The 27,795-nt window shown below is 33.9% G+C and overlaps 2 protein-coding genes and 1 long non-coding RNA gene across 10 annotated transcripts; 1 reads left to right on the top strand and 2 right to left on the bottom strand.

The window, feature by feature from the left end:
* Positions 1 to 1,943: 1,943 nt before the first annotated feature.
* On the bottom strand, positions 1,944 to 12,315 carry Dysb (dystrobrevin binding protein dysbindin). 2 transcript variants are annotated; one of them, XM_088237992.1, is made up of 3 exons: positions 11,629 to 12,315; positions 4,653 to 4,814; positions 1,944 to 2,967 (listed from the first exon to the last, which is right to left on the bottom strand). In XM_088237992.1, the coding sequence occupies exons 1-3, from the start codon at positions 12,131 to 12,133 to the stop codon at positions 2,864 to 2,866; spliced, it is 771 nt and encodes a 256-aa protein (XP_088094118.1). In that variant the 5' UTR covers positions 12,134 to 12,315; the 3' UTR covers positions 1,944 to 2,863. The 2 variants fall into 2 exon arrangements, with proteins under 2 accessions (XP_088094118.1, XP_088094119.1); XM_088237993.1 differs by lacking the exon at positions 11,629 to 12,315 and adding an exon at positions 6,532 to 6,854.
* Positions 12,316 to 12,594: 279 nt separating this feature from the next.
* Positions 12,595 to 24,466, top strand: LOC148273908 (uncharacterized). 7 transcript variants are annotated; one of them, XM_088237991.1, is made up of 9 exons: positions 12,595 to 12,731; positions 13,564 to 13,651; positions 14,566 to 14,704; positions 16,082 to 16,196; positions 17,202 to 17,312; positions 19,244 to 19,337; positions 19,753 to 19,810; positions 20,560 to 20,703; positions 22,034 to 24,307. In XM_088237991.1, exons 1-8 carry the CDS (start codon positions 12,624 to 12,626, stop codon positions 20,633 to 20,635), a joined length of 789 nt encoding a protein of 262 aa, XP_088094117.1. In that variant the 5' UTR covers positions 12,595 to 12,623; the 3' UTR covers positions 20,636 to 20,703; positions 22,034 to 24,307. The 7 variants fall into 7 exon arrangements, with proteins under 7 accessions (XP_088094117.1, XP_088094111.1, XP_088094115.1 ...); XM_088237985.1 differs by lacking the exon at positions 19,753 to 19,810 and having other exon boundaries at positions 22,034 to 24,466; XM_088237989.1 differs by lacking the exon at positions 12,595 to 12,731 and having other exon boundaries at positions 17,202 to 17,301; positions 22,034 to 24,466.
* On the bottom strand, positions 22,164 to 25,562 carry LOC148273907 (uncharacterized). The gene is made up of 2 exons (XR_015824432.1): positions 25,434 to 25,562; positions 22,164 to 22,239 (listed from the first exon to the last, which is right to left on the bottom strand). It is a non-coding gene; the product is annotated as an uncharacterized LOC148273907 (long non-coding RNA).
* Positions 25,563 to 27,795: the final 2,233 nt, after the last annotated feature.

The raw sequence follows: 27,795 nt of genomic DNA, 5'->3' as shown, positions 1-27,795 counted from the left end.
TAATATAAAACTCTTATTCAATAATATTTGATATGTATCATATTACAGATTATATTTGTTAAAGTAAGACTATTGAAAGTACCTTCTTAGCAATTACTCATTTTAAGAGATCTTAATTATCCTAATTGGTTTCTGTTATCATAATAAAAATTGTTTTATCCGCCTGTTTATCAATGATTTAAAAGGCATATGTAGTTCTTACACCCATATTACACATCCGAAAACTGATTGGTTTTTTAATCAAAAAATACCTTAGAGTAATAATGCGCATGCTACCACTTATCCCCCTCTGGTTTCAATCCTCTAAGATGGATTGGTTTGCACCGAAGCTTTGCATCTCCACTGCCACTCTGGGCTGTCCTCTGTGCGGCCCTCTTCAGGTTTTTACATGACCTGCAGCTCATATCTTCGCATAAACCCTCGAGGAAATCTCGGCGAGGGCGCCCCCTGTAGTTTGTCCCATCAGGCATCCCCTCTATACCCTCGTGACGCACTATGTGTCTAATCGATCTGATGCATCTTTCGGAGATGGTCTTAATCAAGTGCCTTCCTCCTTCGATTCTATTATTCTAATTTCGAAAGTTCTTCTATAGGACCATATTTCGAAAGCCTCTAGTTTATTTTTGTCTCTTTTGGATAGACACCATGTCTCGCAGACGTACATTAATACTCCATAAATAGGTCTCGACATGAAGCTTGCATAGTTTCAGGCATAGTGCATTATTTGACTAAAAAAAATTTGATTTCCTGTTAAAAGGGGAGTCTCGCCTGATGTACACGGCTGTCAACCTCGCTCTTTGACCGACCATCCCAGGCGATCTTACTCCCAAGGTATACAAACTCCTTCACATTCTTTTGTGCAACTCCTGACTGTTTATAGAGGGGTCATATTGCTGTATTGTATGGAATAAAAACATTTTGAAAATTCAATTTGCACCAACTTCATTCCGCTGGCTGCCATCTTGACAACTGTTTTTGTCGCTTTGCTTGGCTATACCTATAAACAGCGAAATTTCAACAATAAAATTGGCAATGAATGATAGATTATAGTTTACTCTTTTGCATTTAGAGTAAGAGTGTGATCTGGTCCAGAAAATTTCGAGTTAATATTATGAGTAACATTTTAAATATTTTATTTCTTAATGATGTATTAAAATCAAGGAATACGCCATTCAATTTATATTTGTTTTGTTTTTAATAATCCAATCCCGCGACTAATAAAAACTGTTTGTTAAAACAACAACCGAGTAAATCTAATAAAACCCTTTAACCCTGTATAGCATCATGTGACAGCTTTGTTACAAACTATTTAAAAACTTACAAAATCTAAAATAAACACTTGAGTTCATTTTAAATCAATGTTACCCCCCACATACACACCATTTAATGCAATCAAAATACACTTTCTCATAAACAGGTGATCACATGATAATGTCGGTTGCTAGAAAGTTCATTTGAGATTCACTCGCCATGAACTAAAAAAATATTCCTTCGTGCTATTTAGTACATATTCTGGGCTTTGTTCAAATAATTGTTTAAAAATATTTCATATTTCTTTGACAATTGAGAATACTTCGAGCACTGACATAGACGTGCCCTATAGAGTAAAATATTTTTAAAAGTAGTGACACGAAAATGTACCCATGGTTATGAAATTTGTTTATTTACACCAGGGCTGCATTCAATGAGCATGCATATGCTACCAATCGGAGGACACTCATTTTTGGTATGTAAAAAAGTTTGTGTTTTAACATTGACAATCAACATTCGTTTTTGGTTGAACCCAATCAGATTATTTCCTCAAATTCCTTATAATTTTCACCCATTTATTTCTTTTCACTGGATTTTGGGAAATTATATTTTAAAAACGTATTCCTATCAGCGCAGCCCTGTAAGTAAGAAGAGCTTAGCAATTGCGCCGCTGGGCGTAGTTTGACATTTAATTTTTATTTTATTTATAATTGAGAATATTTGAAAAATAAGTTTCAAGCTTTGTTAATCACTCATGAACAAATATTTAGCAATGAAAAGTTACACAATTCTTTTTACAATGTTTATCCGAAAGATCTTCAATTGCTTTCGTGACACAAGCGGGCATTTTGGTTTCAATTCTAAACGCTACACTTGACTGGCGATCGAAGAATGACTAAATACGCGTTGGGCATGAGTTAAGTGTCGTAATATCTATGTATTAATATTCATGACTTTGAGGCATTGTAACACAATGTGACACAAATGTCATATTAGAATGTTCTAAAGTTTTTTTATATTTGATTGTGAAAAATTTTGAAAAACTAAAAAATTTGTGTTTCATTATTTGCACAAAGGTATCAAAACGTCTGTTTTATTTTTATTTTAAAGAAGTTGAGTTATAAAGAGTTAAAATGGGGGGAAATAATCCAAGAGTAGCGATACCTCCCATTTTGTCACTAGCGCCATGGTCAAGCGTCTTCCGAAACATGTTCTACTCTACCTTGGCAAAATATCTGCTTTATTTGTAGGAATGTTTTTGAATTGACTCCGCAGTAACATTATTTATTCCTGTAGAAGTTTTTTGGTATTATAATTTTTTGGTGGCATTTTGGAAATCATCCGAGTAGCGAAACAGCTAAAGATAATAATTTTACTCTAAACCGCTTACTTCATTTGAATTTCATTTTTTAGAGCTCGTCCGATTATTAAACTGGATGATTGACATAGATTTTAAAATTTTATTTTTTTATTTCCCATTTCAACCTTCCTCTGTATATGTTGAAGTCGATATGTTGAGGACAGGTAAAGATACCGTGGAACTATTAGTTACGAGGATCTAGGTAGACGGATTCAGAAAGGCGGTGACGAGATGACGATCAGCCAGCTGTCTTCATTTGTTTAGAAAATCGTCCAACTCTCCCGTATCCTCTGGGTCCAGAGTAATTTCTTCCAGTGTCGTTTCTTTGTCGAGTTGTTTTGTAAATGACATCTTTCCTAAGAAAAAATATGTTTACAGTTAAAAAACAAAATTATCAAACAAACAAATTAATATGTCGTAATATCTAAATCGGAGGGTTTTTTTAACCGTTTAAAAAATAGTTTGTATCCTGCGTGTACTAAAGTAATGATTCATTTGAAACTTCTGCGGAGTATTGATTATTTTGACAGGCGCCGTGGCGCAGTTGGTTAGACGGCCAACTGTGAAACTGGCGCCGCAGGTTCGATTCCCGCCAGTTGCAAGAAAAAAAAAATCCTAGATTTTTTCTCAATTGGTCTGGGTGTTGTGGTGTATTTATCATTTCCTCCTTCTCTCACATCTCCTCTATCCCACCTGCTGATAAGCCTGAAAATAGAGGCTTAGCAGGTTATTCCTTTTTAAAAAAAAACTTTACATTTATTTATTTGTTTACTTGGTGACTATATGCGATGGCGGTCGGATTAAAAACAACCTTTCTCTAGTAAAATGAGCAATGTTTATAACTAGCAAATTTAATCAGCCCCATCTTCCTCATAATAACCAAGTTCAACTGTATTATAATTTTATTTACCCACGAAATCTAGAGATTTTTCAGTGGTACACATTGAGGAAGTTCAGTGGTTTATTTTTATTAGTTAATAGAATATTAAGTTTTAGTTTTAGCTTAGTTAAGCCAAAAAAAAATAAAAAATTACGTATCGTATTATCTATCAGCGCTATGAATTTTTTAAGTTTTGTATTTCTGAAATTAATCCGCGTGTGACGACTCAAGTTCTCTTCCACTTCTTCTCAGTTAGTTCTGCCGTTTGATCCGTTTACGGTAAGTAAGTACTCCCATTCATTGGTTGATTCATATGAACTAGTGACGTCGTTCAAACTAGTTTGATTAAAAAAAATATTTTTTAAATCTTTTTAGTACATTTTTAAGAAAATTTGCTGTATTGCTCTAACGTGTTTGCTGTAATGCTCTAATTTTTACCGCGCATAAGAAAACATTTTTTGTATCCAATTAAGTAAGGCTGCAGTTCCTCATTGGTTTGTTTAAATTTAATAATTAACTTAATTAAATTATTTCAGTTCATTCTTTTTTTCATTTGAAGATCTTCCATGCTAGAAAAATGATTTTTGGGAGATTGAACAATCTTGGAATAATGCAAATGAATGTTTATTCTCCAAAGCGATTTGTAATTCGGAGTACAAGCAGAAAAGCCTTGATATACCTGTCTGAACATTTTGTGTAGATCTGGTAGCATTAATTTAAATAACAGTTATTTCTTCTTCATTACGATTCGATCGCTCACTAACATAACTTTGGTGTGGATATTTGATATATCTGAATATTTAATGTGGAAGCATTATTTTGAATGACAGATTCTTCCTTGTTAGATTTTGATTGCTTCGAACAGAAAAAAATACCATGTATGGCCCAAAGAGCTGAAATTTCTAGGTGCCAGAGATTCCAACTATCCAAATGGGCCCGATGGACCAAACTTTCGAGTCGGCAATAGCCTGCCGAATGGTATATTTTCAAACTAAAATTATGTAAATAACACCATTTATTTTATTGGTTTTCTGGAAGAAACAACAATGTACAAATATTAATGTCTAAAAGTTAAATAAATTAAAATGATTTAATATCAGCTAATTGAGAACTAATTTAGGACTTTGGCCATCTTTGATGCCAGGGGTCTGAAACACTTACTGGGAAGTTCCCCTTGTGTCTTGTACAGAGCAATGTCGTGCTGGAAGGCGCTGGCCGCCTCCAACTGCCGTTCCTGCAGCAGCTTCCTCTGGCGAGACTCTGCTCTGCGGGCCTCTTCGGCCTGCTGCTCTGACAACTTCACTCGGCACCCCTCCAAGGCGGCTGCAGATACAAAGTCAAAATAAGAATTTTGTTATTAAATTAGAAGAACTGTTTTGTACATGTTGACAGTTTTATCTTTTTTGTTGTTTTGATCAGTATTATTTTCTATTGATTTCAATTTTATTTTGTATATTTGATTATGTATGTAACTAAATTCGTATAATTTATATTTTAACATGAATATTGGATTATTTTTAATGTTATCTTCTTAAGAATGTTATTATTTATTATTTTATTCTTTATTTTATGCTTTATTTTTCTGGATTAATATTCTATTACATGTTATTATAATTTAACTTATTTTCCTATGTATATTTTATTCTTGTTAATTATTACGGCTTAGCACGGACACAGCCTAAAAGTCTTAATAAGTTTATGAATCTGTAAACGAGTTTATTTTTGAATGAATAAATAAATAAATCTTTATGTCTAAGAGTAATGATCTACCTCTCGGGAGGGCACTCGTTGAACCTGAGGACGTTAGAGCGCTCGCTCCTTACCTAAAAGCCCGATACTTTACGGATCTGGGCTTGGAGGTGGAGATTTAGAAATATGAGAACACTCGCTCTACATTCAGTTGCCAGGAATCAATCCCGGGACCTCAGCATGGTAAGCAAACACGCCTACTAATATACCAGGCGGATTTATATACAGGATTTTTACTTGAGAGTAGCTTTCATAGGTTTTGGTTCTACTTTCCCCACAGATAAAAACACATATTTATTCTTTATTTGGATAACCAACAGCTACATTTTCTTAAATATAAAATAAAACAAATTACAAACAAGCCAATTACAGGTTTTCACAAATAACACCACAGTAAGTTAAAAAATATTCTCAAACATAAAATGAACAGTAATCCAATATAATATGAAAAGAAAAAACAGTACCAATTATTTCGAGAGCAAACGCCGCACGTCACTATGATTATTCGCAAAATAATCTATGTTCAATGATTTTGATAATACATTAAAATTATTAAAAGTTCACCATAAATATGAATTTTGATTGTAATTAGATGAAACGAGAGGAATGTTAGAAGAAGGTTATTCCTTAGTACTTTGGAAGGAACATTAATGGATAATTTGCATAGTAGTTCAGGACAGTCAATTGAGAACCAGAGGCAATTTTTAATAGATAAATTATATCAGCTATTTCACGACGTTTTTGCAGAGGTAATAAGTGATGCTTTTTACATATTTGAATATATTGATCGGGTTTAAACTCAAGTTTCAACCGGAAACACATGTACTTAACTAATTTCTTTTGAATATTTTCAATGTGTGATATCTGCACATTGTACATGGGATTCCATATTTGTGATGCATATTAACACTATGTTTCTTTTTTGGTTACCATTGCAGGAGCCATCTTCAGGGTAAACTGAGTGTTTTGTAGAAAATGGTATGTGTACTAGTAATTTGTACCGTGTCCCAGTCAGCAGACGGCACATTTCTATTCGTTTTTGTAGTATGTAGTGCTGGGAACCATGTTGAGTTTAATTTAAGCCCGTTGTATTAGTTTATGTTATTTGGGTATCTACGTATTTCAATTGCCTCTTTTATTATACTTGCACTGTAATTACTGGGTACATGTAAAATTTTTGGTTCGAAGGCGAAAAAATGTCCGGTGTCAATGCATTAAAATCACTTCAAAGTACACAATTAAATTTTCATTGTAATTCATAAAACAAAACAAAATAATAATAAACAAGTACCTTTGTTTCTGCTTACAGCGAAAATCGGTTCTATAGTTTTAAACATTTCACGATCCATTGCTATCCCTCAATTAGTGGCAACCAATATAAGTGGTCAGTGAAAGTTTTCGCAAGACTTTGATTACTTTAAAACCACCTTCAAATGTTATTTGAAATTCTTTGAATGACTGCTGATTTTATTGTTGTAATTATGAAGTCAAATTTAAAAAATAACATCACCATAGCTAATAATATACTTCTATTTAAACCATAGACTATAATATTTAAGTGTTTTTATAAACCATAAACAAAAATACTTGTACAAAGTGTTCAAACACCATAAACTAAAAAATGTTTTGTAATATTTATTTATTTTAAAAAACAATATTAAATAAATAGTCTATACGAAAATGGCTAGAATAAAAGATCAAATAAAAAATGCTCTTTCAACAATCAACAACGTTCCAACTCCTATTTTGCCGCAACTGTTTTCAGCAAATCCAGATTTGTCAAATGCCATCTCTGGGTTACGGCGAAATAAAGACCACAATGAAGACAAACATAAATGACGGGGTGAAAAGGTGTGAACTTTTACAGTCATTTGAAAGCTTTAAAAACGATATGATCTACAAATTTGCGATATAGAAAATAGTATTACAAAAGTAGAAGAAAATGAAAAACTAAAAGGAAGAATGTTATCATGAGAGAGATTCAACTCTGAAGCTAGCAGTTCAATTACATAAATAACCTAGAAATACAAGGATTTCTGAAGACACTTCAATTCATCTTTGCAACTTTTTCTGCAGCATAATATTTCAAATATCTGCCTTCTAATAATATACAAAATGATAAATCAAACCGCTTATACACGCGTTTGTGTAATATTCATGTAAAAAAGTGAATTTGAACAGGAATGTTGCGTCTCATAAAACGAAATAATACGGACCAAAATGGACACAAAGTCATTGGAACAAAAGGCATAATAGTACTACACACGTGCGTTTCCAGAAACTATCTACCAGCCAGCGGGCCACATGGCGACGATATCTACCTACGGTCAACAAAAGCTTCTCTTCGGACATCTATCTCCCTTTGTTAACCATGGAGTTGAAACAGTGTTTGATTTATTTAGTTTTTTATTGCTTACTTCTTGGCATGAACACTTGACTTTGTTTTTTATTGATATTGTTTTAACTTTGCTGGGATTCCTCTCGTCCATGCACTTTGTAGCTGCAAGATGATTAGTTATCTAGCTTCATTTTATAACTTTAAAATACCTAAATTTTGTAAACGGGGTCTAGAATTCCAATCGTCTATGCGCTTAGTAGCTGCAAGGCGTGTTGTAATCTTACTCCTTTTTATTATTATTTTTTAATACACTAAATTTATTTGTAAATTTTTAAAATGTGTAAATGGGGGCTAAATTTCTAACTGTCTATGCGCTCTGTAGCTGCAAGACGTCCTGTAATCTAGCTCCTATCTGTTATAATTTTTGATTGATCTTAATTGAAAACGAGGAACTAGAATCCCAACCGTCCATGCGCTCTGTAGCTGCAAGACGTACTGGGATATTTATTAATTGTACAGCGCCCTTGAGGTGATTTTCACAAAAATGGCGCTTTATAAATTATCCAACTATATATATATAGCTACATCCGTTGGATGCAGTATGAAGGAAGAGGATATTTTATCTGCCAAAAGATCTCCATTTTGCTCACGAATCAATCTACACAATGATAAAAATATTTCTAATGTGCTAATCAAATTAAAAACAAAAGAAAAAAGATTAACTATTGGCCGCAGTAAAAAAAAAAACAAACTTAAAAAAGGCGCCGGGCTTTATTATCCCAGGTGGAAAGAAAATTGATGTAAATGAGCATTTAACCAGAGGAAATAAAATCATTTTAAGGGATGCAAGAGTTCAAAAGACAATATAACGTTTGTTTTTTATGGGTACTGTAGCTGACGTCATAGTCCTTTCTTTTATTATTGTATGTTAGTATAAATGTTTCAATCATTATTTAAGTTGTATTTAATATGTAACCTAGTATGTATGAGTCTGCGAGGCTAATTCCGCGACTAACCGGCTGCTGCCGTATAAAGGACGAATTGAGCGGAGCGTGTCAAGCTAGCGGCCCTTTCACGTCCACTCTAGTCGGCGCTCGATTGTGCAATGGAGGAACGGGGGCAGGGGTCGGGGCTTATACGTTGGCTAGAAGGCGCCTATTTACGTTGGCCGCTCGAGAGAATACTTGGCAAGAGTGGGGAGCCGGCACCATTCCCATACCTAAGTTAACCGTAGGGTCAGATTTTGTAACCTTGTATAAATATGTGCACATGTGAGAAATAAAGACATCGATCGAAAACAGTAAACACTGTCTTTTAACTCTACTCTGCCCGATTACTTCGCCACTTCGTCTTCAGATCTTCACTGCACCTTTCCTGGACTCAGCCCAATTCTGAAGCGGATTTACAACCTGCTAGCCGCCACTGTCAGCCGACAGTATTTGGGATAAATATTCATACCTACGGGCTACTGATACCTATCGCAGCTCGCAGTAGAATACCAGCGCCTTGCCGAGATTTTTACAGTCTCACAATTCTTTATACGAGGCGGAAACGCGTCTCGTACAGGTACGAGATGCGAAATTTTATAAAACCTATAGTATATATATACAGCCACATATCTGTGTATACACCATATCTAAATTGAAAAATATTTTCTAATTTTATGTTTTATATTTTTTATAGAATGTTTTACATAACACCCACACTTACACATCACTGTTATCAACACAAACATACACTTTTTCACATGGTGGATTTATTAATAATGACCTATATGAGGTTTCGCGAAGCTACCTAATACTATCACTTTTATAGCCATGGCAGAGTCAAAATTACTTATTTTTTATCAGAACGCTCACGGTCTCCGCTCGAAAACACTAATTCTTACACAACGTTCTTGCCAATGATTTTGATATTATCTGCATAACAAAGACTTGGCTGTTAGATAGTATAAATGATGAAGAATTTATTGAATCTCGCTACAAGCTTTACAGGAGAGATAGAGATACTGTAATGATAGCAATAAAAGAATACTACAAATGTATCATAACATAACTCGTGGAAAACTGATACCGAAGATATTTGGCTAACTTTAGTGCCACCTGAAGTTGGTAAGTCTCGCTTAAAAATCCATCTATGTTCCTATCTACTAGGAATTGGTCCAAAATTGTCCTCTTTAGGCCGAAAATCTCTCATATCATCTCATACAGATAGAATATGTAAACTGACAACTAACCACTCTAAAGACATTTTCCTTGTTATAGGAGACTACAACTTGCTTAATATTGATTGGAGATATTTGGATTTAGATTTGAGTTTATACTCTAATACAGATGTGTGCTCTAAAATTATATTGAACTGCAGTTCATTTTCTAACCTTACGCAATATAATCATACGTCTAATCATTATGACCGTACACTTGATCTTGTCTTCTGCAATAAATCAGTCTGCGTCTCAAGTGCTGGAACGTCCTTGGTAAAAGAAGACTGACGCCATAATTCACTAATAATTGAACTTTCAATCCCCTGGTTTACCAAAATCACAAATGTTCCTAGAAAAGTTAAGCTATCCCACAAAGCCAATGATTTATTACATCATGTTTTATCTCAAACTGATTGGTCTTCTGTTTTTAATGCAACTAACAGGAAGATCTGAATCATGTTTTCTTTGGATGCCCGATAAATGATTGTTATCCTGAGTTCTAATCTGACCTCTCCAAAATCAGCGTCCCATTCCCCACTAATATTTTAACTCTTTGTCCCCACCCAATAAACAGATATTTAAAATTTTATGTAAATATGTAGTTATAGTCTTCTTCTTCGTTTTTTTCCTGGCCTTTTCACTTCTCAATTCGGGTGTTCTGGCCAGTGTCGAGTATTTTTGTTTTTTTACATATATACACATGTTTTAGTAATATAATATGTACAAGTTAGTATGTTAGTATTTAATATAATATATACATATAATAATAAAACATATTTACAACTTTACACCATTTACAACTAGATATTTACATAAGATTTTAAATACACGTTTATTGGGTGGGGACAGGAGAGTTAAAATATGAATAGGGAATGGGATATTAATATCAGAGAGGTCGGATAGGAAATCAGGATAACAATCATTTATGGGGCATCCAAGAAAAATATGGTTTAATTCTTCCTCATCTAGCTGACATTCGCAAATGGCAGAGTCCCGGACATGGATTCTGAACAGTATGTAGTTATAAATGGAATTAAGTTGTAAATAAGTTATATTTTATGTAAAGTGTATGTAATATTAAATACTAACACACTAACTTGTATGTATAGTACTAACACATGTGTAAATATTTAAATAAGATATCTTAAACTTGACACTGGCTAGAACACCCCAGTTAGGGGTGAAAAAAGCCAAAAAAACTAAGAAGAAGAATGCAACTAACACTGATACCTCTGAGAAACCGTTTTATGTTATTATTACTAAATTAATTGATACTCACATACCCACAAAATTAAAACATGTCTCGAAATATCCTCTGTGGTAAACACTGCCTATTATTAAAATATTTAAGGAAAAAATTAAGTTCTTTAAAATATGGAAACGTTTCAATAAGTCTCTGGACTATTTAAAAAAGATATTTAAAAAATATCAGCTCTTGTGTACAAAAACATTTCTTCTGGCAAATCTGGGATTCAGAAAATTCTCAGGTCACATGTAAAAAGTTTTGAAAAATCACCTGTTTCCTGACACGATGAATTATGGCGATGTAACTGCACAAGATGGAACTGATATTGCTAATTTGTTTTCAAATTTCTTTGCCTCAGTATTTTCTAATAACCAAAATACACACAGTGGTAATAATATTAATAATTTCCAAGAAATAAACCATAACCCTAAATCTTACAATTTAATACGATCTATAGCCATTGATGACGACATAACTTTAAAGTCAAGTCTGTTTATGGAGCTGAGACAAGACAATATTGTCCTATTTGTTGTATTGTTCTCTTGTAAACCCAGCTAAAATATGCACCACTTTCCAAAGGTCAAAATCAAATGTTACAAACCTAATTTCTTCTCTTTATACATATGCAGTTGAAACTTGTGCTCCATTTTTCTCTGTTCAAAATCGCACCTATCTATAATAGCTTCTAAGTGAATTAATTCCGTTTCGACAGCCGCAAACTTTTCACTGGCGACTTTAAGTTTACTAACACAATCTTCCACGGAACTTATAACTTTCGGCAGACTACCCAGAGAAGCGTTAATATTCGTTATATCCTCCAGTCGTTTCTTTACATTCTTGTGTATTCCCAACATCATGGCGTCTATGAACTCCGCTTGCCTGGCGTTTTCCTCGGCAGTTTCGTGCAATTGCGTCCATTGTTTTTGATATTTCTCTAACAAATCTGCACCCGTGAAGTAGTCGAAAGATTCCGGAGGAATAAATACAGTTTTAGAGGTTTTTTTAGACGAATGTTGAACCTCTGATATTTTCCGACGAACGGTATTATTAAGGTTAATCCCATCCTGAACTACTGAATAAAGCTTATCCCTAAAACTATCGAACATTTTAGGAACAAAATTTTACTTTTAAAGTAAAAATATGTACTTAACAAAACAATATGATAAAAATAAGATAAAATATGGGTCAACGCAAACACAAACGTTGTTTCACAAATTATACTCTCGTTGTTTGTTATATTATCTGTCACTGTCACATGTTCATACTTTTTAAATATTAATTTAAGACTAATAAATTATATTTTTAACGACCAGATTTTGTTTAAAAAAGATGGTAGGTACTTACATAGTTTTTTTTTAAAATAACATTTTAAAAATACCGCTATAATTTATAAAAATAATGTTTGGAACTATACTAAAAATCACAATTCAATAGAACGTTGTCGAGTTTTCATTCTTTTTTATAACTCGTCGGTAAAAAATAACTTTTCATACTTGTGTAGTGACTTATTATAATTTCTTATTTTTCCAGAATAACAAGGGTTCTTTAAATTTTTATTAAAGAGTAACAAATAAATATTAACTCTTCTTGTACTGAATGAACCAGGAGGACGAAAAACTTTCAAGAGCTTGGGGAGAAGTTGAGCTGTATGCAAATGTTGCTTGGGCGCCTCAATCTAGTGACGAATACATTACTGCTAATCAGGTTATTTTCATCCGCAATTCATTCAATTGCATAGCTAATTATTTACAATAAAATACTAATTTATCAGTTGACAAGAAAAGATAATCATACATTTTGTTAGAAATTTACACTGTATTTTTATTCTGTCATGTTGACATAAACTATTATTATCTTATTGGCACTTAGTTTGTGTGGTATTTTTATAACAAAAATGTAAACAAAAATCTCATGTGTTGATAATACTCTCTTCACAAACTGATTACCTTAATAATTTAATGATTTGTGTTTTTATGTGCATATTGAAATAACCTATTTGCATTTTTTTTTTTCATTTTGATTTTTGCCGACGACTGTTGGGCATTTTGCTGTAGTTTGTAGTGTAGTAGTTGACACACTTGGCTGAAGCCTCGAATTTCCACATCAAATTCCACAGTCCCTGGACTGGCGTCTTAAGCCCAAGAGTACTGATCTTACCATCACAAAATAACGACACTAATTGTTTTGTTTATGTTGTTCTCTATTCACTATTAGTGAAGATAATATAACAAGAACTGTGACAAAAGCTTTTTTTATTAAATGTTTTTTTAAAATACGTATTTGCTTTTTAATGATTTATTCAATTATTTCAATTTTGGAGACCATTTCCAACAAATTGTAAATAAATTACTTTTATAAAATGAAAATCAAGTTGTGGTCCAGTGGGGTTCAAAGTTCAAACCTCTGACTTCTGATCCTTAAGTCAGTGACACTAGCCGTGGGACCACAACCCTATTAATTGTTAGACACCCACATTAAAATATTATAAATTTACCTAAAAAAAATATTATGATGTCATAGCTGTTGTAATTTTCAGAGACTATGGTCACAAAAAAGAATTCAAGATCTTAATGCAAGACAGTTTCGAGAACAGAGTGTTTCCTCTGAAAAACATGAAAACCTATGTATGAACATTATCTTTTGTAATTATGTAAACTGAAAAAGATTTGTAGATTATTATTAAATGTGATTGGTGGAAATTCAGTCAATATGTTAAAAAAATACCCGGACAAACAAAAAAAATATCAACAGTAATTTGAGTGTGTCCAAATTAATGCTTGTATATGAGGCCGAATCCCACTCCTTAGGGAGGTATTAAGATTTAAATTTATTGCAACAGAGAGGGAAAACATTTTTGAGACAGGAATATAGTCTAAGCATTTACAGAGCTTATAACTTTTATAACTTGTCATTGGATGATTTGATTGGCCCCTTCTATAAAGTCAACAAATGGAGGAGCGGAGGAAATGTGGTTTAAACATAGGCAGATTGGTGAATGTTACACCGTATGTAAAGTGGCCACTTAAACCAGTCAATGACAGGTCATTAGCCCTGTAAATACCTAGACTTCCATATATTCTTCTCAAAAATTTTTTCCCTCTTTGGTCAATTTCAAGATTATTTAATTTTCAGTCAATTGTTTTTTAATTTGTTAAACCCCTAGGGCCCCGATTATAATGGAAAGTTAACATTTATCTTTAATTTTATCTACAAAGTAAAAATAAGTTTTCTGTATGAAAAGCAGAATATGCACACAATTTTTTCTTCTAAACATGTTCAATCATAGGTTACCGACGAAGATATTTTAAATGTTCATGCAAATAGACTCATTTTCGTAGACAATTATCGGTTTTCCTTTATAGACAGTCGAAGATAACTCTGTTAACTTCCCATTGTAATCGGGGCCCAGGAACAGATTAATTATAAATATGTTCCACTGTACACAAAACATTAAAAAAATAATAGATAGGTATACAGCTTATATTTATAAAGGACGTGGGTATTCAAATATGTATTAAAAAAAACTTGTTTTGTGCAGATAACCCTGTAAAGGAAAGAGCTACTCCCAATGATTGCATTGAGAATTCATACAGTGAAAAACAAGTTGCTGTCAGCAATGTTATTCCTGAATCGAGACTTGCTCGATATTATGGAAATTTTTATTACAATGAAGAAAGGTGGGTTTGGGCTCTCGGAGTTATAACACGCTGTCCGCTTATAGAGATGCCATTTCTCTCTATTGCATATCAAAAAGCCCTGCAATTTTTGGTTTAATAACAGAAGTGTAATGGATAATTTTGTCGCTTTGCTCATAAATATTGTGGAAATTTCCTTATTACAATAATAAAAAAAGAATTATAAGAACATAAATTGAAATAATTATAAATGTGTAACGCCTACCTTTTAAATAATGAAATACTTTGGTATATTTAAAAAAAAATACAGTGTAAATTAATACCTATTTGGCAATTCTCGATTTAAGTACCTACGGCCATAGAATTAAGAATAGCCAGAAGGAGCGTAGAATCATATTTGAATACATCGGACTGTGTCTAATAATTACCCCACTATGCCGCACTTTCACCGCGCGCATTCGTGATGCCGCCGCGTAATATTGCACAATGGAAAAAAATATAATTCCAACACAAATGTAAGGAAAAAAAAATTGTTAAATTCTCTAAAATTTTACTGTGCTTGCGGAAATATTGATTGACACAGCAGAGTAGATAAGTAAAGGGTCATTTATTAAGAGTAATTTAACAAATGAACTTTAAACTTAAAATATAAAACAAATTGTATTTTACATAAAATGGATATTTTTATATCATGTTAAATAATATTTGATGTTTTGAAGATAATGTCAGTCGAATGTCCACCACGGCGTTGTTTAACCCGAGATCCAATTTTCATTGGTTCTCTAATTAGATGAGCAAAGTAAGGTAAAAAAAATTACTACCCTGGCAACACTAACGAAATGTCAATTTTGTTTTCTTCAACAATCTGACAGATGGAAAAAGAATTAAATTTTTAAGTAATGCATTTGCTACTTACACATACATTTGCTAATTACACATGAAATGTGATCCCATCCTGTTTCTTTAATATCCCAGCGGTATTTATACACTTTAAAATGACACAACACGGCATAGTTGAATTAAAATCGGGAGTTGCGTACTGAGCGACGTCTACAAAGAAACTAATAAGCCAAAATGTAAACCTACTCATTTATGAGTAGTTTAGTCGCCTTCTGTTTGATATGCGTATGCGGTTTCTGAACTATTCTTAATTCTACGCCTACGGCCCATTGTTTTGCTACAAACTGTCGCTGATTTCATGATTGATAATCCTGGAATGGTTTTTGTTCATGTGGGCGGCTCTATAAGCGGCAGCGAATTATTATTCTGAGGTTGGACCATTCAAAATACATAGTTGTCCATTAAAAATACTACTCAGTAAAGCTGTTGTTTTGCCATTTTATTATAATAGGGATGCCATAAAAGTAAATCGAAAATATTGAAGCAAAAATAAATATTATTTATAATATAATTTTCCAGAGAGAATTGTTATACTGTGGATAATGGAGAGTCGTCATTCATAGCTAAACTTCCAATTCAATCGATCAATGATAATAATAATGCTGATGATCTCGAGTGCTGGATGTTACCAGAGGTGAAATATAATAAATTACTCATGGCTACTTTTTAAAAAAAAATTTTTTTTTAATACCCACAATACACTATTTTACTATAACGCAATTATTAATTTTCATGTCCTGATTTCTTAGAAAATTCCGTGTTAAGTCGTGACTCTTCTATACTAAAATCACTTCATTTATAAATATTATGACAAATCAATATTCAAAATACATAATAACATTTTCTACATATCGAGCTAAAGACATGGCTGAGTTTTATTAATCTAGATACCAGTAACTGGACTTTTGTCTCCCATAGCAAATTCTTAATAACGATAATGCCTAGATGTTTTATATTATCAGCTGGTTTTAATAGTTGACACGAACAGTTGATCCATCTCTGATACTAAACATAAGATAATTGGTTTTATCCACATTTAGCGTAAGCAGATTGTCATCTAGCGAGTTTCGACATTTCTTATGCCGCAATTTGCTTTTTGAAACACCGAACAGAACAACCATGTCATCAGCAAACGCTATAGTTTTTCCGCCATTACTCAAATCACATATGGAGTTTATATATACGAGGAAGAAAACAGGTCCTAAGACAGTTCCTTGTGGAACTTCATGAAGATACTGTGACTCATTCACTCCTAAAACTCCCCTGCTGGTGTCTTAAAAGCTATTGTTGATTACCTATGAGTAAGAGCCTTTTCTCTGATACCAGTGTGTCTGAGTTTTTTACAAGTAATAAATGAGACACAGTATCAAAGGTCTGGCGAAGTCTAGAAATACTGCGATAAGTTTTTTACCACTATCGAGACTTTGTGTGATTTTTAGAGTAATGGCAGCTATAGCGTCGGCATTGCCTTCGCCTTCCTGGAAGCCATATTGGCTATCTAACAACAAACCATTTTTCTCGAGAAAGGTTAGGAGACAAGTTTTAACAATCTTTTTGAAGATCTTTTACACTCGCAACCCCGAAATTATTGAAGTTTTAATTGAAATCATTTATCTTATTAAACTAACTTAATTTCTAGGTAGATTACTGGTATCAAAAATTGACAGGAGGAAATGACGAGACTTGTGTTCCATCTGATTCAGTTTGTGGATCCTTGTATAGTCAGCTCTTCATTAGCGGTACCAGACAAGTATATGATAAACTATTTTTTAGATTATTACTAAGAATCTTTGATGAAAGAACGATGAAAGCGTGCGTGCATAGGTATGTATGTATGTAGGAGTAGCGAGGTCTGCATGCAAAGACTGACTGATATGGCGTTCTGTTTATTTTACCCTGCTTTGAATGGTTTGTGTGTGTGTTGTGTATCTTTGAAATCTATGAATTGAAATAGATTATTACTCTAATTTATTATAGACATAAAAGACGAGTGATACTCAAATCTGAAGATGTTAAAGAGCTCGCTCCTTACTTAATAGCCCGATACTTTACGGATCTGGGCTTGGGGGGGAGATTTAGCAAAATGAGAACTCTCGCCTTCCACACAGTAGCCAGATTTTTTATAGAACTATTCACAGGGACCCGTCACAATAGATCTTCACAGGTCGCAATGACATCAGGAGCTTGTATAGCACTGACCTCATCCCTCCCCTTAGGAATAAGGTACTTAAATCCACAATTTGGAATAACCAGTGACCGAGATGATCGTGGCTGGTTTTTTTTTATAAAATAAAATGTATTTATATAAAAACTCTGTGCTCTGGAGGATGAAGAATACAGTCCTGAGTGTGAAAAAGAACCAGAACCCTGGACGAGCATTTTTGACTCAATGGCTACTCTTAGGTAAAAATCGAGTGAAGATAAATAACTTTAATAGCTATGACGCCAAACAAACGGCTTGCCGCTACAAAGCACATGGACTAATTAAATTCTGGCAGCTTAAAATTGTTTTAAATCATGTTCATTATTAAAAGTAGACAATAAACAACTAATTCAATAAAGCACTTGACTTGGAATTTGTATAAATTGATTTCTTTTTATGATAGTCGAGTCAAGTCTCTTTCCGATGGCGCTACAGCCCATATCCAGCTTTGCCCTCCCGCAACTTCCTTCCTCACTTCATCCTCCCATCTTGGGCTGGGTCTTCCCACTTATCTCCTTCCACTGGGTGTCTATTCATTAATCTTTTAGAGACACATGAATCAGGCATTCGCTGTACATGTACGGCCCATCTTCATCTTAGCAACTTCACATGTGCCAAGATGCTCGGGGCCTGGTATATTTTGTACAGTTCTTTTTGTTAAACTGAATGCGCCACTGATTATTTTTTCTCACTGTCAGTGTAAGCGCCTCACACCCATATGCTAATACAGTTAGTATAATGGTTTTGTAAATGGTCATTTTGGTTTTTCTGTGGACGTTACGGTATTTGAACACGAGCAGCAAAGAAAATAATGTTTTGTAGGCCACTGTGAGTCTTTTTCTGATTTCTGCTGGATCCTTGTTGTTCTCTGTTATGCCAGAGCCCAGGTAGGTAAATTGCTTGACCACTTTGAAGGAGTTATTATCTTTATATTGAACACTGCTCTTTGTCATCATTTTTATTTTCTCAACATTGATTTGCAGTCCCTCATCTTGTGCAGCGCAGCTGTTTTCAAGGGATCAAAAACCACTTTAATGGCTGGTTTTGATCTCCCGACAATGTTGATATCATCCTCATACCCGGCAAGTCGGCTACTCTTATAACAAATTTTGGAGCTAATGTCTATCAGAGTTCTTCTTACGACATGTTCGAGCACAATATTAAAAAGAGTTGGGGACAAGCCGTCTCCCTGTTTTAATCCCTGGGACACTGCAAATTCTTCCGTTAGTTCTCCGTATATTTTGACCTGATATCTTGAGTCTGACATGGTTGATTTGACAAGTCTAATCAGTTTTGGAGGGATTTGAAATTGTAGCATTATATCGTATAGAGACTCCCGATCTATGCCACCATAGTCAAATAAGGCAGGTAGACTTAAATTTCAGTATTAGGTGCTTACCCCTGAATATACTATTTGTCACTTAAATGCCTACATAAATGATAAACGTATAATAATATTGACAAGTTATGTGAATCAGTCCAGATGGGATCTGCAGAGACTCGATAGAAGTGTTCCCCGCCCCCTCGCTCATGCGGCCGGGTGTGAAGACTGTGCAAAACAACATAAAAAAGGTTTTTTTTTTGTTCATTTCATAACTGTTTAACTTATATTAAGGCTAATTGCTGAAATTCCATGGAAAATTTCTACATATTAGCAATTAGCATTGTGAATCAATTATTATTCTATAAAAAGAACATGACGTTGGTTTTGGAAGAGAGCTCCCATCAACGGGTGTCACAAAACTAATATTATAAATACAGTTTAGTAATTAAATTATTAATTCCAAAGAAAATGCTTATGTTTTTTTTTTTTAATTGAGTATCTTCATCAGTAACCTGCAATTGAACATTTTTAAAAAATAAACTATCATACAGTTATTTATTTTTTACTTTATGGATCGTTGATAATAACTGTGTTAGCTTCCCATTGTAATCGGGGCCCTAGATTATCATTTGTATTTTCATTTTAGTGTTTTTATCATTGCAGATTTTCAAATCAGAAGAAAAAGAAAACGATTTACCAACATTGCAAACTACAAGACAAGGTATAATCGCAAAATGTATTTACGCTTTTGTGTCACTTCTTCATGTGAAACATAGAGAATAGTTTTATGTCATCCAGATATGCACTTGAAATATAATAGTATTGTGTATTGAAATATCAAATCATAAATCTAATATCAGCCATATTTTTGCTGAAGGGAGTAATTTTTATTTTTTGTATAACAGGCCAAAAAGTCTAACACAGTTGTTTTAATTATCTATCGTCTATCATGAACCCCCTAATAAATATACAAAAATTAATACTTGGAGTGATGCTTTGATGTCCCCCCCCTTTCCCGTTTGAGACATTGTTTCAATTCATGAAGGTATTGGACATTAGACATTTTTTTTTTTTAAAGAGTCATTGACACATTTCTGGTCATGTGGTTACAAAAGAAGATCCCAGCAGAATGCTCGAACGAGGTTTTCCTGTAATTTGAATTATTTCATACCGAAAACACGTACGACTTTTGCTCAGAGGAATTTCTCTTTTGTGGCCCCAAGGGTGTTTAATGTCCTGGATGAACATATTAAGTTCTCCAAAATTAAAGCGATTTTCAGAAAGAGTGTACAAGCTTGGTACATAAAAACAAAGTGATTTTATTTTAATATATTAAATAATAATGTTCCACAAAGTAAGTGCTTCAAACATTAAAAAAAAAAAAAAGAGTTATATTTATTCACAGTCTGGCGATCCAACCGTTCCTACATCTTTGTGTGTCTTGTAACGTTTTGCTTTTCTATTTTGCAGGCAGGAACATTCCAGGCCTCCTGCTACAGTTAGACTCTGTGTACCCGGAACTGAAGCTCCCTCTTCACCTGTCTAACCTCACCATCAATATTTCCTTTTCCTTCTTTACCTATGATAACATTTCTCCTAAGGACAGAGAGACTGGTAAATATTTTATATCATATAACAATACATATAGTTGTTGAAATTAAGTACTCGTATGTACAAATATCAGATATTGTGTTTCTAAATTATTGGTCTTTAAATAAAAACATATGATTATGAAACGGTCACAACACCAAAGCAGTAGTCTATTAAATTCCAAATTATTGTTGCATAGTATTTATTTTTATATCAATATAGTATTTTGATTATTTATTATCTATGACATTGTTTATTTATTAACTTATTTATTTAATAATAAACGCCCAGAGGGCTCTTACAATATAAAGTTAAAAGTACATGTGAAATATCATAGAAAATAACAGAAATAAACTCACAACTATTACACTTAACATGTAATTAATTCTAAGAAAAAGAAAAAAGAAAGTGAAGATGAATGAAGAAATAAATAGGGGAGAATTAAGGGGATGGCCATTCAATGGATAGGATAGCTAATTTGATAGCAGCAGGAGTGGTGTGGAGCAAGTTCAATAGCTCAGCATAATTATTAGCAGTTCTGAGGATGCTTGCCAGGGGATAATGGTGGGTAAAGTTTGACCTATTGTACTCACACTGGAACATGTGTTGGAGTCTGTTATATATGTATATGAATATTTGTGCAGATGTTGAAGTACCAGAAGCTGGCCAGTGTAGAAATGCCTAAAAGCCCACAGCAGTGGCTTGTTTCTCGGCTCAATATCTGCCCAGTACTTATTTTTTCTGCTTATATTATTTATTACCAAATTTTACTATTTATGTTTATATGTCGGCCTCTTGGTGTGTTAATGATCAGCGCGTTTGTTTACCATGCAAAAGGTCTCGGGTTTGATTCCCGACATGGTTGACTTGAAATATTTATTTTAAAAAAGGGTGTTTTAAAAATAAAGTAAATGAAAATAAAATTTGAATTTTATTAGATGAACCTGTAAAAATTATAATGAACTCAGAATTAATGTAGACATTTTTATTTTGGATAGTTGCTATATGTAATGTATATTATATGCTGTATGAAATGCATGTGTATGTTTTATGAACGTTTTTACTAAACTTTGTTTATCACTAGAGTGGTTCTAGGATTTTTGACAAAACAAGAAAGCTTTTTATAAAACTCATAGTACTTTTTTTATTTATTTGACACTTTATATACATATACAATAAATATACATATAAGGGCGGGCATATTGCCTTAAGGCAATCTCTTCCTACCTACCCAAACTGTTCAGTTTGAGAAAATTATAAATACATGGACATATTGAATTATTCTCATTAGCTTGAGGATTACCTGTTGATATAATGGACTTTCTATTCACTGTTCATTTTCTTTACTTTTTAGATCCTCTAAGGTGTGATATAACCAATGCTGTATACAATCCCACTTTGGAAACTAAAGAGGAGAAAATTCTTTCTGCAAAAGTTTACGGGAAGGCAGCTCAAAATGCTTGGAAATTCAACCAATACTTATTGTTTGATCATAAGGGGAAACCTCTAACGCCCATATTCTCCATCACTCCGAGTCTAACCTTGGCTTTGGAGAAATCCCTGCAAAATTTCAAAACTCATATGAAGAATTTCTACTCCAGCGACCAAGTTAACAAACAGAAAAAACCCACCCCCATACACTCGCAATCGAGAAAAATCATTCAAAGTCGCCATAAACATAAAGCTCCCCGTATACAAAGTGCGATGAAGAGTAATCTGTTGAATGTCGAAGCTCCCGAGTTCTTCCCAAATTCTCCAGCGATCAAACGCCACCACAATGCCATTAGATCTGGGCTTTGTGAACTCTTCCCCAAGGCTTTATCGCAAAATAATCTACTTAAGACTATGAATGTCCCGAGAAGTAATACCACATTTCCTTCTGCCGCTGTTCCTATCGTATCAAATGCTCACTGTGCACTCAAAAACCTACCTATACCTAAAAATATAACAGGCCCAGAAATCATGCAGCAGAAACTTTATTACAGCAATTTGATCAGTGTCTACCAGCACACGATTATTTGCTGTAGGCAAAATCAAATGATTACCAAAACTGATGTGTCTGACTCAAGTATACATTATCCAGGGAAAATTCAAGATGTAGCGACCCAAGTAGTTCATTTGATGTTTCCATTCCAGACTCACCAGGTCCTGTTCGGTCATCAGAATACAATACCTGTTTACCAAAAGCCCCCGGATACCTACACAGGTCGCCAACCGAAAATTCCCCAAACCACCACTTTTAACATTGTCAAGAACCATACGGCCACTAAAAATAATAACTTAATTTTGCTTACCAACAGCAAGAAAAATAAATTAAAAGATTCTTCCAAAGCTCGTTCTTTAGAAAACATAAAACTTTCTTCTCAAACGCAGCAATCAGTCGATTCACAGGCTGATAAAACAAATAAAGATTGTCTTACGGTAGAAAAGCAATGCAATAACTATTTAGAATCTTTATTCAATCAAAAACTTTTAGGAAAACAGACAAATTTGTCTAGGAACTCATCCTTTGGTAGTAATAGTTCTTTGTCTAAACGACTGGATCAACTGCACAATGAAAAAATTAATAATGCGAAGGGACAAACAAAAATATTTTCTAGTGAAAGTGGCATTTCAGATAAGCAAACCAATCCTTTATCTTACCCAAGAAGAAGAAAAAAAGATAGCAAAATCTCGAAGATTGAGATGGAGAGTAATATGACAAACAAACCCATTACTTTGTTGAAAAAAACTGCTAATTCCCCTACAAATTTTAAAAAGAATGAAGTATCAAATCCTAGTTATTGTTTATTGAAGTCTTCACCGAAATGTGACGCTGCTCCTCCTAGAAAAGGTGCATCCCCAGTTTTTGACTGTTCACCTTTAACTATCTGCGTTTTAGAACAAACATCGTGCGCAAACTCCCCTAAAGCCAAATGTAGCGTATCTGTTGGAGGTAACAACTCAAACAAGCAATGTTCTGCCAATGATCCAGAACTCATAAAATGTAATAAATTTTCTTCAGTCGATCACATTCAGACAAAAAATCCAAACAACAAACAAAATTTCAATGCTTCTCGCAAAAAAAAATTACAAGGTCCCACTGTAACAGAAGTTCCCGCTGTAACGAGCCGACGGAGATTGTACAGCGCTGTTCTTAGCAACAGTCCTAAAGAACAACATGTAGCTGGCTCTTTGAGTTGTGATAAATTTACTCCTAAAATCCCTTCTCAAGATTCTGATACGAATATTGGAAATAAATCATCAAAAGCAGACACACAAATTAAAGCTGTATATTCAGTACCCGGAAACCAGTCCTTCTGTTCTTCAGCGGAAACGATCTGTTCAGCTGATGCGCACTATGATAAATTAGAAAGAGAAGCTCTAGAACAGTACAAAGTATCAGATGAGAGTATTAATCGAAAGCTCGAGGAATTGGAACAACAAGCCATTGATCAGTACAGTGGGACCAGCGCTAGTAACATGAGCTGCGGCGAGTGCAGTTCACAGCATAAATTAAAAAGCACAGAACATATTTCAAACGAGAAGCACACTAGTTCAAAAAGCATTTCCCAAACACCAGTGACAATAGACAGTGTTGTAATTTATTCCACGACTGCAAGTACCAACAACAATGTAAATAAAAAAACAGACAATTTCAAAAAGACTGGAACAAGAATCGCCAACAAACAAAATAAAAAATCACAATCCTTCACAAAAACTTCTCCTAAAGCTGGCAAAACTGAAGGACCAAGGAAAAAGGGATATAAATAGTTTTATTGTAGTCTTGTAATAAAGAATGAACACCTATCTTATTCTATTTCTTTCTTGCTTACACCTTATATCAGTGGTGTATATTGACCCCCAGGGATTGACTTCGGCCTGCGGGGGGTCCATGTCACGTGAGTGGGGTCCAAGAGAGTGGATCCTATGTATGCAGGCCGCCATCAAAGTGTTGGCTTCCGTTAAATTTAATCATTCACCTTACACAAATAGTACCTATGAAGGTACTTCCATAAAACTTTCTTTTAATTGACATAAATTTCCTAATTATATGAACATTTAATAAAATTGTGTACTGCGACCACAGAGCGAATAGCCTACTTAGGCTATTCGCTTTGTGGTCGCAGTACGTGTAACTTGTAAAACCTTGCACTTTTGCTACCAGCAGCAACGCGTCGAATATAATAAATGCCTTCACCATTGATGAACTTATCATAATAATAAAATTACGTATATAGTTTTATTCCACTTTTATTTATAAATTTTACCAGTGACAGTTTCATCTAGTGACCGACATTGTCAGACAAATTTAAACAAATTTCTATGTTATATACAAGTGCAAGCAGGGGTTGTAAAACATGATTTTATACAATTATGGGAATAAAAGAGTTTAATTTAAAATAATTTAAGTATAAGAATGTGAACATTTTGTTTGAACGTATATAATAAAAACAGCTAGACTATTCATATATTCGTTGTGAGGCATAAAGGGGCAATATTTCTAGGTATCTGAGATCCTAACCAACCGAGGCCAGTAGGCCCAATGAAACGAGGCCGGAGGACCGATTAAATGAGGCCTGTACAGCCGATGAAACGAAGCCCGGAGGGCCGATTAAATGAGGCCTGAAGGGCAGTATTTCCCGTTCGCTGACTTTTTCCAGCTAGTCGTGGAATAATTTCAGAATTATAATTTAAATCTGTCTAAACAATGACTCATAAAAAAAAATACCACTCATTGATATAGTATCTATTATTATATCAATGATTTTTACCTTGCTTTACATGTTACATGGTTAGAAATCGCTTCCTAATTGGACGACTGTACTTGCATAGAAATTAATTGCTTTTGCATTCTATGCTTATTTTTACGGTCGTCGCTTATTTTCCTTACTGTACTAGTGTACTATAGTAAAACATTATTCACCGCCCAACGGCCCTACGCCCAACCATTACTCGACACGACCACTCGAGTCAAGTCGTTACCAACCCCCCACCACTTGTCATTGTCCGAATCGGACGATTCCATTTTTGAGACAAGACCTAAACAAGATGAAAATTTTACGTAATTTGCTTAGCTCGAGTAGCAGGGTACAGCTTGTTTCTTGCGCCGAGAACTTATACTGCCGTCCACAGTCGGTCTTTTTGCGCGTGAGTTTGTAAATTATCCGAGCAAGAATACATTATCGATCCGTTATTTCAGCGTAACATTACAAACACAAACGGTTTTCAACGCCGATTAACGACGGTTATTTCTGATAAGAGATAAGACTACTACTGACTACTACTAGAAGACCAAAATAAGATTTATCATAAATCTACAATGCAAGGTGTCATTATTTTATCTATGTGTAATGTGTATTATATGACATTACGGTGTAAAGTACAAAGGTCAATATTTTTTATTACGGAAATCATAACATAATATGGCAGCTTTAACGTTTGGAGTTTGTATCACATTTTGTAGAGCTATAACAGTTTGCCATTTGTATTTTCTTATCAGGAAAAACATTTAAGATAGGTCATAATACTAAAACACATTCATTATGTTTATAGTATAATAATAATGTGTACAATCGTGTAAACGGAACACGTAAGCTGTTCTTAGTTTTAAGTCGTTTTTTTATGTTAACAAGAGTTACAATTTTAGGTTTTGCAAGTCGTTGCTATCTATGTACTGTAATTGTAATAGATATGCTACAACGTTGCAAGCCGCTGCTATCAGTGCTATCTAAATAGTTAAATCTCTGCTAGGTATCTAGTTGCCGTGGACATGGTACATATACAACCTTGAAATAGGTACCTATATAGGTACTACCTACCGGTCCTAATAAATATTCATATTGAATGGCGAGATCCGTACATTTATGTAAGTTTGAGACAAGCGCATTATCGACAAAATAAAGAAGGAGTTTTGCGTTGGTTTGGACATGGGCGAGTGAACAGAGAAAAAACTGTTAAAAATATTTACGATGCGAATGTGAATGGATGCGGAAATCGAGAAAGACCAAGAAAGACATGGCACGACCAAATCCGACAATTATATGTAGATGGACCTGTCAAAAGTCGGAATAATCGGCGGGCGAGCATGAAAAGATGTATGAATGTAGAGGAAGCGAGATCTGTATGCAAAGATGGAGTGATGTCGCAATTTATCCTCTTTGCCTATTCTTAGGGGAAAACGGCCTGATGGTTTGATTGACATTTACTGAATACAGGGGGAGGCAGTGGGGGCAAATGCCCAGGGGCCCGGGCTCTTAGGAGGCCCGGGACCAAACCAAGAAAACATGTTTTTTTTATTATTATGAAATTTGCTCACACATAACTTCTATAATAATAAAAATAAAAACAACCGGGCCCCAGAAATTTTTTTGTATAATATATATATATATATATATATATATATATATATTATAAGTTTTGAATCTCCCGCGGTTTTGTTTTCTTGCTGCACTAGCGCTACGACAGCGTATTTATATGTAAATGGTGTTTTAAAAATCTCAATAATTCGTGCTAATAGGGGGTTGGAAGGGCCCATACACTTCGTTGCCCAGGGGCCCGAGAATTTTAGCTATCACCAGGCCTGACTGAATATACCAACATACTATAAAGATTTTTGATAATAACGAAATTTTGACAATAGTGTGATTTTTAGAACTCTGTATTATTTGCTTACAACCGGGTGTGGTCCCGTGGTAGTACAGCAAATATTAAAGGCCTTAGGTTCGCACCCCGCTCTCGAGGAAGTTCGGTGTCTTTTTTTTTAAGGCTGTAGTCTGGTAAAACGAACGCAAAATTAGGAAATTTTAAAACGAATGTTTTTTTTCGATCGCGCAAAAATAAAAACAAATAAATTAGATAAAAACAATAATTTTAAAAACAGGGTAACCGAAAATGATTAGGGCTGGTCTGAAGGTCATAAAAAAGTCAATAAGATACTGTTTAAAATTTAATATTATAACCTGAATTATCTTCTTTTTTCAAAAAAAGAGAATACAATTCTATAAAAAAGGTATGTCAATATTTTTTTTAAGTATTACTGAAGGCATAATTTTAAGTAGAAATAAATGAAAATGTCTCGAAAATGTATATGATTTAAAATGCTTGTATTTCTTTTCAAAAACAAAAAATTCAAAT

Source organism: Micrasema longulum, unplaced genomic scaffold (assembly GCF_059751315.1).
Source record: "Micrasema longulum isolate JH-2025_06_02 unplaced genomic scaffold, ASM5975131v1 h1tg001806l, whole genome shotgun sequence".
Taxonomy (NCBI): Eukaryota; Metazoa; Arthropoda; class Insecta; order Trichoptera; family Brachycentridae; genus Micrasema; species Micrasema longulum.
This window is presented reverse-complemented; position numbering and strand designations above follow the sequence as displayed.